General features: G+C 37.4%; 1 protein-coding gene across 1 annotated transcript in view; it reads left to right on the plus strand.

Moving 5' to 3' along the window:
* The window catches only part of adgb (androglobin), a 33,921-nt gene extending 18,468 nt beyond the window's left edge, over positions 1–15,453 (plus strand). Inside the window, exons 23-39 of the mRNA XM_008397740.3 lie at positions 104–218; positions 961–1,128; positions 1,545–1,683; positions 1,944–2,078; positions 3,730–3,823; positions 4,853–4,984; positions 5,444–5,591; positions 5,696–5,883; positions 5,994–6,172; positions 7,107–7,189; positions 7,757–7,868; positions 10,433–10,587; positions 10,865–11,020; positions 11,145–11,229; positions 11,318–11,420; positions 14,164–14,347; positions 14,485–15,453. Of these exons, the coding sequence (XP_008395962.1) occupies positions 104–218; positions 961–1,128; positions 1,545–1,683; positions 1,944–2,078; positions 3,730–3,823; positions 4,853–4,984; positions 5,444–5,591; positions 5,696–5,883; positions 5,994–6,172; positions 7,107–7,189; positions 7,757–7,868; positions 10,433–10,587; positions 10,865–11,020; positions 11,145–11,229; positions 11,318–11,420; positions 14,164–14,347; positions 14,485–14,637 (2,329 nt within the window). The 3' untranslated portion in view covers positions 14,638–15,453. The remainder of the gene's footprint in view (positions 1–103; positions 219–960; positions 1,129–1,544; positions 1,684–1,943; positions 2,079–3,729; positions 3,824–4,852; positions 4,985–5,443; positions 5,592–5,695; positions 5,884–5,993; positions 6,173–7,106; positions 7,190–7,756; positions 7,869–10,432; positions 10,588–10,864; positions 11,021–11,144; positions 11,230–11,317; positions 11,421–14,163; positions 14,348–14,484) is intronic.

Consider the following 15,453-nt stretch of genomic DNA (forward strand, 5'->3'; position numbering starts at 1 on the left):
AACATTGAATAAATGGTAGAACAAGTCCTTATAGTCTGTTTAGTAAACAGGGTGAGCTGTTTGCTGTTTGTAATGTATTTTGTCACTTTTTCTCATTTCTCAGGCGAAATGTGTTTTGCCTCCACGTACATGCAACTCTAGGCTACCACATCCAACTGAGCAGCGAGACGCAATTCATATTAGGAGATGAAGAAACCATTATGCCCAGCCTAGCAAAGGTGACCCAAAACAGCTGATCATGTTGGTGGCTCTACTGGACAATATAGTACCTTTGATTCTAAACGGATTATTTTTATTTCCGTTTTATTGGACAAAACCACTGACGGTATCAGTACATTTCTGATGTGTGTATTTGACCAGTTAAATAAGAAAACCACTGTGTTTTCTTATTTAAGAAAACCACTGTGTTTTCTTATTTAATGTACACTGAAAAAATTCAGAAGAATAGAAATATCCTTTCATGTATGTAGCTGTGGGACTTCAGTAGGGGGATAGTTGGTGAAAATAAATGGACAAATCTTCTGTTTGTCTATTTCTCCAAGAGTGAAAAAATATTTTGTTACTGAATTGAAGAACACTTGTTCGAGCAATATTTTGTATTTTCTTTGTCAGAAAACTAATGATGAAACAAAGAGACAAAACCAGAGGAATTTGAAATATTTTTTCTATTTTTTCTTTAAACATTTACTAATATAAACACTTTCTTTTGAAATATTTTCTCTAAAACATATTGGAATTACTTTTTTCTTTACCCCTACAGCTTTTAAATGTGTGCAGCTGTCCGTGTACCTTCACTATTGCAGATTTAAAAAAAAAAACATTTTCAGTTTGCCAGCACAGTTTACAGTTTAAACTTCTTTTTTTCTGCTACATTTCTGCACCATTTGCATCAATTTTAGTTTAGTTTTATTTAACTGGCAGCAGTAAATAAAAACCTATACTATCGTCCTGTCTTAACAGGAAAGTGTTCGCTTCAATGAGCAGGCCATGGTCATATTCAAAGCCTTATCCAAAGTGGTCGCTTCCTTTACTGATGAACATAAGCTCCCATCACTCAGAAAGACCCTGGAAGTTACTTATTTCCCCCAAAGCATCTTTTATAAAACCGGGACAAGAAAACACCAAAAGGTAACTTGCGATTATAATGTGACATGAACATATAACCATATAACAATGATCCTATTGTGCAGCAAATATGTATGGATGATGCAGAGAAACTATTTAATGGTGTGTCAAAAATTATTTTGTAAAAGTTTATAAGTTGGTAAAGATCTAATAGCCCTAGCAGAGAACCTGTTGAGTTTATCTCTTATATACACAGGAGTTTGTATATAAAAATGGCAGTAACAAGTCATCTTTAATTATTAATGATTACTATGTTTAACGTTTAGCAAGCATGAGAAGTAATTGTCCAGAAGTTATTGTCCTACAGGTAGTCTTTCTCATAACTATGAACTTGCAAAGTCAGTTTTTTTTTTTTTTTTTGTCCACACATTTATGTATGTATTTGTTTCTTTGTCTTTGTTTGTTTGCCGGAAACAAAGCTGTTTAACTTGGCAGTGTTGCACATGTTTCATGAGGCCCAGGGCAGAAAGCTGACATCACAGGAGTACTTTGCACTTCAAGCTCTTACTGCTGACCCCTCACTTTGGGCCCCTGACGTAGAAGAGCCACCTTCTACCCGTAGGTCTTATTTTAATGTTGACAAATAAAATGTGTACATTTGCATATGTTTGTAATTCACAATTATGGCATGCTGTCTTGCAGCTTATCTTTGCAACAGCTGTTATGTGCTATAATCTGTGGATTTACTCCTAAATCCAGATCTGCTTGAGGGAAACCATTTCAGAATATATAGCATTTGAACTTTTTATATATATATTTTTTTTCATTTTCTATACTTTTAACGTGTTGGTTTGTTTCTCTCATTTTCCTGTTTCTAGCAAATACAAAATGCTCTGAAGTATGGGAAGACAGGGAGCCAACAGACAAAGAAATCCAGGCAGTCACAATTCTGCAAGCTCGATTAAAAGGGTATTTGGTGCGAGGGGCACTTAAAGCCTCAAAGCCTGGTAGAGGTAAACATGAGTATATGAGAAACATGCATTTACTGGAGAGTAGCTTACATTTTCACCCGTTGTTAAAATTTTCCTGGTTTATTAAATTGAGCTGTGAAGCAGAGGCGCAAATAGTGAAGGATTTCAATTCTTACCAATACACCAACACAAAGAGCTCTGTAAATGAGGAAATGGAGAAAGACATTTAGCTAGTTGCTCTCACAACGCCCCCAAACAAAGGTTCCGCTTCAACACTACTGCTCCCATCCCGACCTCAGGAAAGCACTATAAATGCAGGCAGATTAACATGCCGAACTGCAAACAAAATATAATTTGTCAATTTTTTGAAAAAAAAAAATACAAATACAAATTGAATAAATTATACATAAAAATATTTCAAAATTATAAAACAACCAAAATAATGTGATGGCATGCTCAGGTGCACATCAGGATGAGGCAGAAGCAATCTGTCCAACCAACAACAAATTTCAGATTTCAAGTTGACTACTGTACACATTGAGCCACATGGCCTTCATATAAAAATCAGTTCATACCAACCCAGTTCATTGCAATCGTAGTCACATTCAGTGCAGTTTGATCCCAATTAACATATATTACAATCAAAGCTAGTTGTTTCATACTATTCTTTTATAAAAAAGAAGTAGAAAACAAAATATGACATTCAGTGCCTCTGTAGAATAATGAGGACATTCTGAAAATGACATTTGTTTTGATTTCAGTCGCCTAAGGCTAGTTTTGGCAACTCCAGGTATGATATGTGTCGGTGTCGAAACCAGTAGCTTCTATAAGGCATCACTTAAAAAAGAAAAAGTTGACATGTAGTTGGAGTCTTCAAAACATCTAGAATACTTGCATTGTTATAGAAGCTGCCAGCACTGCTAGAAAAAGTTGAAGGGGGTCATATACCATTGACCACAGCACTCACTGGACTGTTATGCTTTGGTTTTTTTCTACCTCTTTTTCCTACCTCTTTCCTGTTAACATATATTCTCTCTGTTTCTCTCTTTATATGTGAAGCAGCCTGTCCCCAAAAACCCAGACATTACAACATTTAATTAGAAAATGTGACCACATAAGGGGGCAAGGAAATAACAGGGGAGTCTTGGAGAAAAAGCAGTATGAGGCATGGCACTGGCAAAAACTTAACCCGATTTTTACTGAAGTGCAAAAATCTGTTATAGATCCTCCACTTCACCTAACAATAGACATACAGTTACCAGAACAACAAACTAAATTTCAATTTAATCTAATTGTTATGTAGTTGCCAAAAGAGTGGGCTTTGAAGATTTGTTCGCCGTTTTCTTGACCCCCATCCATCCCAACGAACAGTTCCAATAAATGCTGGACTGTGTCATGTCATATTTACTCAATAAGATTTCGAGACTCCAGCCAATTTTAGAGCTGAATTTAAATATCTAATTAGCTACCGGTAAATAAATAAGAATCCTTCTAAAGGGACCAAAAAAAATGAAGGAAAATAGAAAAACCCACAGACTGGCAAAGTGAGTCTGATTTCCAATTTCTGTGGCCCTGCCCAAACTAGCTCATCAATAACAATGGTTTGTGTTTTTGGATTAGCATCCATTGTCTTTCAGCCTTAATAGCGGCTGATTTTCTTTCTTGATTTCTTTTTTGTGCTCTTGTCATTCAGGAAGAAAAGAAAATGTTCGTGTTTCCAAGATCCTTTCAGAAATGTGGCACAAGATCGAAGCAGATCCAGCAAAACATTCTACCTTGTTGCTACGGTAAATAAAAGACAGATTTTTAGAATGTGAAACTGTTATGAGGAATAGAAACACAATGATACAGGTACATCTAATTAAGTTATGTTATTGAAAAGTTTATTTATTTAGCTAAATTCCATAAGTAATTATTATTAAATTAATTTCAAACAGATGGATGTTTTCAAGCCTCTATTTCTGTTAATTATGATGACTTTCTGCTTATAGCTTGGGAAAACATAATTGTTTTATTTCCTGGAAGATTAAATTACTTCAGACTAATAAAAATAATACTACAAAACTGTTAGATTACTGAAAAGAATGTTTAATACCTGCTTAAAAGATGCAATTTTTAACTACACTTTTAAACTAGTTTCCTCGAAACACATACTTCAATTTACTGAGCTAAGCATCAACGCTTGACTTTTGTTTCTGTAAACATTTGGAGAACAAATACCAACATTAGAGAAAATATAATGTCATTCCAGCTTCATTTTTTTTTTTTTTTTGAATATTGTGCAGATTGTGTGATCACATACTTTGCCTCTGATCTACCGCATACCCAGAGTTTGCTCCCTCTCCTGGTTGTGGCAGCCTGTGGGGGCCATGCAGGGAGTATTTTCCACATTGTGTTCCATCTTTTCCCAGTGGTACCATCTGCTGTTTATACTCACCCCGTACCAATCGGCTTGCAGCGTCTGTCGAATGACCCGCTGCCTCGGGAAGTATATATGTGCACAAACACTGAAAGCTCAGTCAGTGTGTGTATGGAGGACAGAGGGGGCATTTCTTTGGCTGTTGTCAACCTTTAAGCATGTGCTTGTCTTAGCTGACAGAAGCATCTACTCCACGCTGAGAGGCAACAAAACGGCATCTCCCCCTCTTTAGAGTAGCTTTCTATTCATGTGATATACTTAGTAGGTTTCATTCACTTTCTGCTAAAGTGTAAATGTTTATTTACTCTGAGAATAATTTTTAGAAATGGTGCATAATCTTTGCAGACAATTTCTTTGCATTTTTAAGTATCTTCTGATTCCTGTCTTTCCTGTCCAGATACATTGTTGATAATTTAGGGGAGGAAGAAGAACTGTACCCCTGTCTGCAGGATGAATCGTCAAAAATCGCCTTCGCTGATTACTCCGTCGCTTTCCAGGACACAAACCAGTCCTGGGCTTTGGTCTTCAGGTTAGAGAACAATTCTATTTTAATCGCTAGGTTTGGAAATTAAACAGTTTCCTATCAACCTTTAATATATCTTATATGTTTGGTAATTAAAAGTCCTCTGACAAGCCACCACAATGACAATACAGTGAAACTTTTTTTTGGCAGGCTTCATGATATCTGCTAAAAGTGTAATTTTAGCAGATACTTTTCACTTCCTAAATAAACCAAAGTGTCCTTTTTATTTAATCCCCTCCACTCTTTAAAGTGTCCACACCAGTGGGTGTTGTCAGCCAGACCTGGTGCCACCAAGCCTGATGCACAAAAAAGATCAATCAATTACCAATCAGTGTCAAGTCGAGCTGAAGCTTTGGCCGATTCTGGTCGCAGGGCAATTTCTTGTTGCATCTCTAAATTTTGTCTTTTAAAATGATTACTGAGTTGTATCTCTAGCTGACAACTTCGTGTTTGTTGTTTATATAGAGAGGTATTCATTGTTCCAAAGGAGATGCTGCTGGTGCCAATCATCTTGTGTCCAATTTCTAACTGTTGTCTGCACGTTGTTAACAACGACACGGGACAGGAAGTCGAGATGCTCAAAGTGCTGCCCCACGTTTACAAACCCAATAAGGTCTGTGGATACAGAGATTTGTTCTACCTTCCTTCTCAAAGCACCAGGAAATCTTTTGTTACATTTAGATTCTTAATTTTTTTTATTTTGTTTTTGTTTCGCAGCTTGGTTACACGTTTGTTGCGGAGGTGGTTAAGCCCGGCTTCTCTCTCAGCGATGGCAAATGGAGGATGCGGTTGATCGGCTTAAAAGAGCCACTTCCAAAACTGAGCCGTGAAGTTCCCGTCAGTGCGTTCACAGTGAAGCAATTCCAAGATTATTACATTCCGAGCGACAAAAATCTCATATGTCGGTGAGAAGACAAGTTATGTTAAACTAACAGTTTAAGAAAGTATGGACAAGCCGACTGTAACACTCCTCTGAGACAAAAAAAACAACTGATTTTCTGAAAATTTCTTTCAGTTACACTGTTCACGTGATTGCAGATGCTATGGCCACAATTCAGTTTGAAACGTCTGACCCAAACGTGTTGATACACTTGTCTGTTCTGGACAAGGAGGAGGAGATGGCCGGCATCACTGGGAGGGGCTTTGTTGTACTACCTGTATTCTTCTTCAAGGCAAACAAAGGTCAACAGCCAGGTAAGTTAAGTACTTTTTGTTAAAATCTTTTGTATTATGAGAAAAATTTATTAATTTAAGTTCTTCATGAGGCAGAAAGTTAAAATGCCTCATAAATATATGTACAGTATGCCCATTTAATGTCTTTTGGAGAGTGTAAAGACATGATTTAAACACCATAAAGTGATGCATATGAAAGTGACAGAAAATACATGTTGAAAAGAGCAGTATTATGTAAAATAGACTTTCTTTTTTTTTTGGCTTCACAGCATGTTATAGTGATATTCCCCTCATCAAAAACATACCTGGAGTGCTGCTTTGATTCTTTTATTCTTGTTTGAAAAGTCCTTTAATCTCCCATGGCAACCATTCAGCTATGTATGGGGAACCTAGGACGAAGCTCCTCCTCAGAGCTGCAGCTTCCAAGCTTCCACCTCATAGAGCAGCCCTCCCCTGTGACTCCTCCACTCGGCTCCTTCAGACTAGCCAGCAGCAATCAGCAAACACCTGGTGGAATTGCACATTTGCTGAGCTCATTATATTAGCTACTTCTTAGAGCCACGCTGTTAAAAACGTTACTAAGAGGTTAATAGATGAACAATGTTGTGATAACTTCCTGAAGGCGGAGCGTTAAAGAACCGTCCTTTCTTAAAGAGACAGAGGCCCAATTTCAAGGTGTTAAATTACAAAGTCAAATTTCTTTTGGGTTATATTTGAAATGTATCATTTTTATAACAACTGATGGTAACATAGTTACTTGATTGTTCTATTCACTATTCACCCCACCAATTAAAATTGTCACAACTGCAAATCAACTAACTTTGTGTGTGTGGCCCAATTAAAAAAAAAAAAAAAAAATCTGTCACCCTGGAGACCCACACTTGTCGAATAGGCATGTTGTTAAGGTTGACTATTTTTACTTCAGATATAAACTGATGTGAATTTTGTGTTACAGAATTCAGGAAGGAAAAGCGACATAGCTTAGAAGTTAAAGATCAGACCTGTGAAAGATCAAACCTGTCCTCTGACTCCATCCCGGTACAAAGACTTTCTATGTTTGTCCCTCTCACCTAGTTAGTTTCCGCCTGTCCATATCCGTTTTGCTTCCTGCATACGGATTTGTAAGCAGGCTCACACATATTGATTTACATTCACCCACACATACACTATACTGCCAAAAGTATTAGAACACTTTTGCTGAAAGTGCTTGCCTGCACAAATAGAGAATTTTTTTCCCCCTCTAGTGGAGAAAAAGAAAAAAAAAGTGTGCTTCTTAAGTTCTGAAACATTTTTTTTTTTTCCTTTCACACTCATGATTTAACTAACCAGGTCTTTGTTTTTGCTCGCTGTGTGCTTTAGTCAAAACACGGAATAGCTAAAGCTATGTCTTGCACTTTAAAAACCCTTTCCACTGTATCAAGGCTTATGGCTTTATGCTTATTCTGCTGTATGCTGCATGTGTCTATGCATCTTTTTGTACTGTGTTAATTTCTTTGCTTATATATATATATATATATATATATATATATATATATATATATATATATATATATATATTGCATTGCAACATTTTTACTTGAATCTTTGCTTATTTGTGTTTCACAGGATCATAAGTATGTGGTACAAGCAGAGATACTCTGTAAGAGCTGGCATTTGGATGAAAACCAGCTGGATTTTGTCCATATGCTGCAAGAAATGAAGAAGAATGAAATCAGAGGTACGTACCGTATAAAACTACATAGATGCCACACCAAACAGCTATTCTCAATAGCCCCTAGGAAAGCTAGAACAGCAAGTCACTCAAGTGAGTCTTGATCTGAACTCACAGCTCTTAGTATGCATTCCACATGACTCATCTACCCCTGTGATACATGTATGCCTATAATAGACAATGGAACCATTTTCCTTTTGTCTTTGCAGCATTTAGGCCTCGGGTTCTAAATGTTTTTGTTTTTTTTCTTTTCCTCATCATCATTACTCTTGTACATCTTATTCTTTGTTTTGAAGTGTTATTGATACTCATGAAGCAGTGTTGGAGCTTAGGCATTTCTAGGCTTCCAATGGCCAGAAGCCTGTTATTACAATGCAAACTTGATGAACACAGCAAATCAAATAGATATCTGCTTAGCCCGTTTATTATTGACTGTTGAAGCAATCTTAGTTTCTTGAATGGGTTTCTAATTTTAACCATTAGATCAGATCAGTTGGAAAGACAAAAAAAAAAATAGAAATTGGTTTACATTTTATAGAATCCTTTGAACAGTTTGAAGAAAATTCATTGGCTGCAGCTGTGTTGCTGTGAAACAGATCAGCATGGGAAGAGTATGCATGATTGCCTGTAGAAAAAGCCCAATTTGTTGTCATTGAATTCTGACTGTTTGTTACTCTTGACAATTTTGCTTCTATTACAGTTAAAATGAGATATTCACATACACTTAATAAAAAGATACACACTATTTTTAGGTACGTTAGAAATTATTCTAGAATAATTATGCCACCTTCGTAAATACAGAGAAAAAATAACCCCTTCTTTAAAGTTATAAATGTACATAAATTTTGTTTGATTTTAGTAGAATTGCCTTTAAATTGTGTGCCTCGAGTCGGAAATTTGGGGTATTGTTCCACATGGTTTACACAATTCTTTGCTCGAATTTTTGCTCACACTTCCTCCCAGATCAGGCGTAACTGCATTAGGTTAGTAGGCTGTTTTTTTACACCACGATTTGCAAGTTTCCACCTTTCCCCCCCGAATATTTATGGTATCTGACCCTTAATGCATTAGCAAACAGGAGAAGTAACAGTTTCGTAACCTAACAAACGTAAAACTAGTTTTGACAAGTTTTGTCTGAATAAACGTCAGATAAAATGTAGGATGGAAAAAATAGTAGTTTCCTAAAGTCTGTGCAGACATCTGATTTCACCCATTTAGACAATGAATGGTTGTTAAATTAGATCAAATAAATTTGTTTCTAGCGAGACATGCAAGGTAAAATTATGCTTACGGACAACATTAAAATGTATATATTTTATTTGTATAAAGATTGTTATCAACTCAGGTTATTGTCTCAAAATATGATAGCATATCGCAATACTATATCCCTTATAACGTATCATAAAATATTTTTTATCTATAAGAAATTCATACCCCAAAAATAATATCAACCCAACTTATAATGCATCATCACAATTTCTTTGTTCTTTGATTTAAATTGCTAAATGATTGGACACAATATCACTATTGTTATCCATCCTATCAAGAATGTTAAGCATGTTGTCACTGCTTTTGTTCGAATGTCCATGGAGGGGTCAGTCCTCACAAACCTCCTGTGTTCTTCAGATAATTTTGTAGAAATGGGTCAATGGGATGTCAAATGAAGTTGGCTCTTGCCCCCTGGTGCCCAGGGAAATATCCAAGCAGAAGACTGGATTAATTTCACCCAGTTTAACTCTGTCTCAGTGGTGGGACTGTGCCCTTGATCATGCTCCCATCACGCTACGCAAATACGCATGCAGTGCCATGCCATGCAAAGCTTTTAAGCCTAATTTACAAGTTGTCTAACATGATGCAATTAAAACACTGCACTGCATGTGTTTTGGCACATGCATAATATTATGGGTGAACTATATATTCTTTATTTCTCCATTAAAGCAGTTATCCACCAACACTTATTTGTTGTGAGGATTATGGATTTTTTTTTACCCTGAAAATATATTTATTTTGCAACAATGCACATATATATTTTTTAGATACAATAGGAACAGCAAGTTTCTACATCCGTAGGAGAATCTATCAAAGTGCTTCAGAGAGAATGGCAAGAAGTTCGCTCAATGATGTTACAATAGTAGGATTCACTGCATTGACACTTAGAAGTCTGTTAGTTTTAGCTTTTGAAGTGCAACAGTGCCATCTAGCATACATGTGACTGCACAACACATGCACCTCTTGCCACACTTAGTCAATCTCCTTTACTTGTTTAAACAAGGCTGAAAAACGATTTTTATTTGGAAATGGACATGAATTCTTTTTAAATGCTGCTGCTTCTTTTCATCTCGGAATATCTCATTGAAAAAGATCAAGTAAAATTTGCAAAATGTAAAAATAACAGTTTAGCACTGAATTAAAAGGGTTTGCCAACCAGTCCAGCATGTTGTAAAATATTTCTATTTTCTGAAGCCCCGAAGCATTTTCTTGAACTGTTTGTACTTAAGATAATGTTCAAATGACATCAGGCAAATTAAAAATAAATAAAAAAATTCTTTCCTACTATCTTTAACATTCAGTGTTCAAGCCTGGGGACGCCAAGTCTTCGTCTAGAGTCGGCACACCAGGCCACAACGGTACCAAGACTGAAACACCAAAAATGGGCCGAAAGGGTGAAGTTGAGAGGCACAGAGGAAAGTCTAACGTCTCCATAGGTGTTTCCAAGCAAGGATCGGTAATGTATCACAAAAGTACAGTGACAGAAGACATTAAGCCAACTAACAGTCACAATGCAGGCCAGATCATATTTATTAATTTTAAATCTGTGAGGTAGAAGAAGGTCGTCTGGCAACTGTTACTGTCCAACTTAATTATTAGTAATATATCATAACTACAATGAATTTCTAATTTAAAAAGCATCACAAGTAGCAGAACAACGACCTTCAGCTTGTGCTTGTTGAGGTGAGCATGATCTTTCATTATCTTGTTTGTGTGTGTGTGCCTCTGCACAGAACCTGGACCTGACTAAGCCAAATTACACACTGCGTGTCGCCGCTGACCACACCAACCCGGAGTGTATTGAAGTAAAGAGAGATACGGAGAGAGTTGACCAGATTAAATCCATGAAAAAAGCCTGGGAAATGACTGAGCCAGGGCGTTTTGAAAAGGTAGCTCAGATAACCCCGTGAGAAAGAGAGAGTTTTCAAATCCAGTTTAATCCCTACCACAAATGAAAATACATTTTGATGCATTATTTGCTCATACATGCGCGATGATGTTCTGTTGTCGTAGGCTTCTAAGTCCCGCCGCCTGTTCCTCAAACAAATTAAGCTACTGGAACTTGGTCATCATATTCCACCTGAAACCCAGGCCCCTGGTATTATTCTACAAAGACTTAAAATCATGCATTTAGCTTTTTTTTGTGTCTTTTATCCTTTTAAATACAATAATTTCATCCTTGGCAGATCCACTCAGCCCTGATCATGTTACCCAGCCCAGTCCATCCGGCGGTGAAGTGACCACCCCAGCCTTGCCAGACCTGTACACAAAGTTCGGGCATTTGTTCAGGTCTGCTTTCGCTCTTTTTTGCTACTTAATTTCACGGAGGGGATATTTTGTGCTTGAACACTGATGTTTCAGGTTACATAATGCATTGTAGAAACATGCATTTTTGTAACCACAGAGTGGATTTAAAAAGCTACCAGAAAAACTTTTGGAGTAATTTCCCCTTAAGTGAACTTAGCTCTTATTAGTGCAGTGAAGAAAGATGTCCCTTGACTTTTCCACATCTTGAAAGGGCAGTGCATCCTGTCCAGAGGGCAAGTTTTGAATAATTGTTTATGAATCAACTAAAGAGTGGTGGCTATTCACACAGCTTGGTCCTAGCTTTGCTGCCTTTCCATATTTCCGACTGTGTGGTTAGTCTCAACCTTTAAATAACACCTTAAATTAGATGAATATTGCCGTTAGTCATAGTCGGTATTTTTAAAGTCTTCACCTGAGTTCCCACTGGATCTCCCACATGCCTTCTTTTATTCCCTCTCTCCTCCTCTCCCATTGTCCATCCCTCTACAGGACAAATGAGATATTTGGGTCTGTTAATTAGAGAGCTATTTCCGAGCCCCAACGAGTCTGTTGCTCCGAAGAGATGTGGTCTTTTTATGTCACCTTTCTTATCCTCTTGTGACACTTGCATGTGTGTGTTACTATGTCCAGGCATGTCTGACTGCAGACACCTTATCCAGCAATTTTAGAAAAGATAATGATCCAAAGCATTGGTCTGTCAGAGGCACCGGTTGAAACCAGCGGTGCAATAGTCTCTCACATATTTGTGCAACAGGACGTTGAGTTATACTTATTCAGACTTGCACAATTTCTCACACAGTAACAAAGATACAAGGCTGTTGCTCATTAACTGTGTGTTGACCTTTGCTGACTTTCTCCTCCCCTCAGTTAAAAATTAGCCATTTGCATGGGGAAAAACATTTATAGAGTGCTCAATAAATTTGATGTGATGATACCAAGATGTAACTGAAGCCATTAAAACGTTATTTTAGTAATTTGAACAATTCAAAGTAAATTCAATCAAAGTGCAGCCCATGTATTGCTAAAAGCCGTCCACGGATAGCTTTTGCTGTACATTTCTGTATTTAAAAAGACACGGTTGTTTAGTTTTATGTAACCAGCTATTCGTGAGTATTGTTCTAAATAATCCCTAATTTTTCACAACTGTAAGTCAGCCATTAAATCATAGATGTCATAGTTTGTTGGTGTGTGTGTTGGTTTTTACCGCATTGTGTTTTGATTCTGTGTTTTAGCGCCACCTTCCCTCAGTTCCCTGCTCAGCATCTTCCTCAGCTGTTCAGCATCTCCCTGATAACTGGGTTCCACGTCACTAAACACACTTCCTGTGTATTTAATGTCCCTTCTATTTCTTTTCTGCTGCCCTGCCTGCATCTATCTGTAAGCGTTGTCCTTAGTAAATCTTTGAAATTCACAGTGTTGCTCCTGAGATCTTACCTGCACTTTTTTCCTCCCTGAACACATTATTGTGACAGAAAAGCCGTCAACCACAGCTGTCTGTATGATTGGCTAATTTGCACTTATTTTTTTCCCCTTTCAAATCTTCAATCTGTCCCTTTCATATTAATGCTCCTTGTCACTTCTTATTCGCAGATGGATATATGATTCCACACCTTTTCCACATTCTGTAAATAAGGATCTATAAATATGCTAATGTAACTCATCCACATGTCTGCCTACCAATAGACTTCCTGCCCCTCTTGCTTTGCTTTGCTGCTTAGTTCTAACGCTGGGTAATTCAGCTGTACATGTCTGAAGTAGAACTCTAAATTACATGGAGCTTAGCGCAACTGGAAGTATTGTTAATGTTTGTACTTTTTGTTGCTCTGCACAAAATTAAAAACACAGTATACATTTCGATAACCATTTCAGTCCAGCTAAAACTGGCTTTTGTTTTGTTCAATGACTTTAAAAATGTGACACATGAACCTTGAGACGCTTTACGAGACATATCCATAACATGCTGATGCAATGGAAATTACCCAAATGACACTTAAATATCCACTATTCAACAATGACCCACTGTTCAGACACTGTGCCTGCACTAATGAAAATGCACTGACCTTTGCATGGTGAATGCCTGGAGCAGCTCCACTTGACGGCAGTTCCACTAAATTTCTCATAGACTCATAGAATTGTTATTCTCAGCTGGTCAGTTGATCTTTAATTATGCAAAAAAAATAATAATAATAACTTCAGAGTCTTTTTAAACACTGAAAGTTCCACAATCTTGATCCGAATAGCATGCACTATACGACGCAAAAGCAACACATATTTTAACGCTTCACGATTCCAGGATTTCATATAAAATAATTTTTCATATGTCAAAATAAGAAATGGTGAGTTGATGTCCATACCACATGGACATAAAGTGCACAGCCTCGATTGCGTCTACAGAGCCACACAAAAACTCCAGGCGTGTCGGATTTGGTCCCCGGGCCTGGAGTTTGACACATGATGTAGAGAAAACAATTGTACAATTTGAGCTTTCTTGGACAGATCGATCTCTGACATGAAACCTCTGGACTTGGACAATGCTATACTAGAAAAGGTTTTGCCGTGCACTGCTGATGAATAAATTTGATCCAAAATGTGCTACTTACTCATGAATGTCCATTCTGGAAGGAGACCTCTCCGAAAGATGTTGAAACGTTAACATGGCTGTAAATTGTGACGCACGCACACGTGCTTGCAAATGTGCTCAACAAGGCTTTGTGCTTGGATGCAGACGCCGGAAACATTTTCCAGAACTATTGGACACACAGGGAGAGGAGGAAAGGGAGGAGAGGCTCTACGAAAAGATCCACAGCTACCGGGTGGCCCGTGAAACCATGATGGAGCGCTACAGGCAGCATATGATGGAACAATATGACCTGAAGAAGCGTCACATCGAGACGTATGAGAAAGTGCTGGTCAGTGAAACGAATGAAAGCGTCGTCTGTAATTGTTTGAAAAAAAAACAAACGAACAAAAAGAACCCAATAATGAGCTAAGTTAGCTACACAGGTTTGACATCATGTGTTTCTCTCTGCTTCCGTTTTGCGTGTAGGAGACCAGTGAGAAATTATCCGAGGATTACAAAGAATTTTGCAACCGTCTGATAATGTGGGTAAAGGAGCACGAAGAGAAACCAGCTCAGGAGGAGGTTGAGGCGCCGCCTCCACCCCCTCCTTCATCCAAGAAAGGCAAGAGGAAGAAATAATCAGTGACTTTGATCTTCAATCTCAGTTCACCTCAACACGTTTGCTGAAGAATCCTAATTTTATTTGTTGTCTGTTCTTTATGGCACAGTGCCAAACTACAGGTTTGCTTGCACAATTCAAAGTTGTTTGTTTTATGACTTTACTTAAACTGCATTCTGCAGTTGTTTATGGATGTTTGTTATGGTATCCAGGTGCAGCGGATTGGATTATCATTGGAAAGTGAATTTATTTGAATAATTCAACTCAAAAAGTGGAACATTTATTACACAAATGATTAGAAATTCAGCTAAATCTGGTTGTTATAGCTTGCAGGTAATGAAAGATCTCAAAAATTGTTTATTAGAAAATGTAATTTTGTAATTTTTTGATAAAGAAAGGTTGGCTTACTGAGTATATGCACCTAATATGTAGATGGATTTAGCAGTTCTTTATTAGTGCAACGATGTACGTCGGCATCAAGGTGTTCGTCCTGTGCCTCTGCTGAGATATTAAGGAAGTCCAGGAGACTCTTAATAATGACCTTCAACTCGTCTGTATCGGTGGGTCTGGTGTCTCTCAATTTCCTTTCTTCCTCCAGACTTCGAGAACTGTAATTTTTCAGGTTTTCATTAGCTGTGGGCTTTATCCATCCAAATTCACCGTCTAAAATTATGCTGCATTTATGAGTTTCACGTTTTGAATGGAGTTGCTGAACTAAATTAACTTTTCAATTATATTTTTATTCATCTTCAAGTTTTTAATTGTAACAACTTACTTACTTACTTTTTTCTGCTCATATTTAATAAGTTGGCATGAATAAAGTTTATAATGCACGA

This window comes from Poecilia reticulata, chromosome 21 (assembly GCF_904066995.2).
Source record: "Poecilia reticulata chromosome 21, P_reticulata-male-v2, whole genome shotgun sequence".
Lineage (NCBI taxonomy): Eukaryota > Metazoa > Chordata > Actinopteri > Cyprinodontiformes > Poeciliidae > Poecilia > Poecilia reticulata.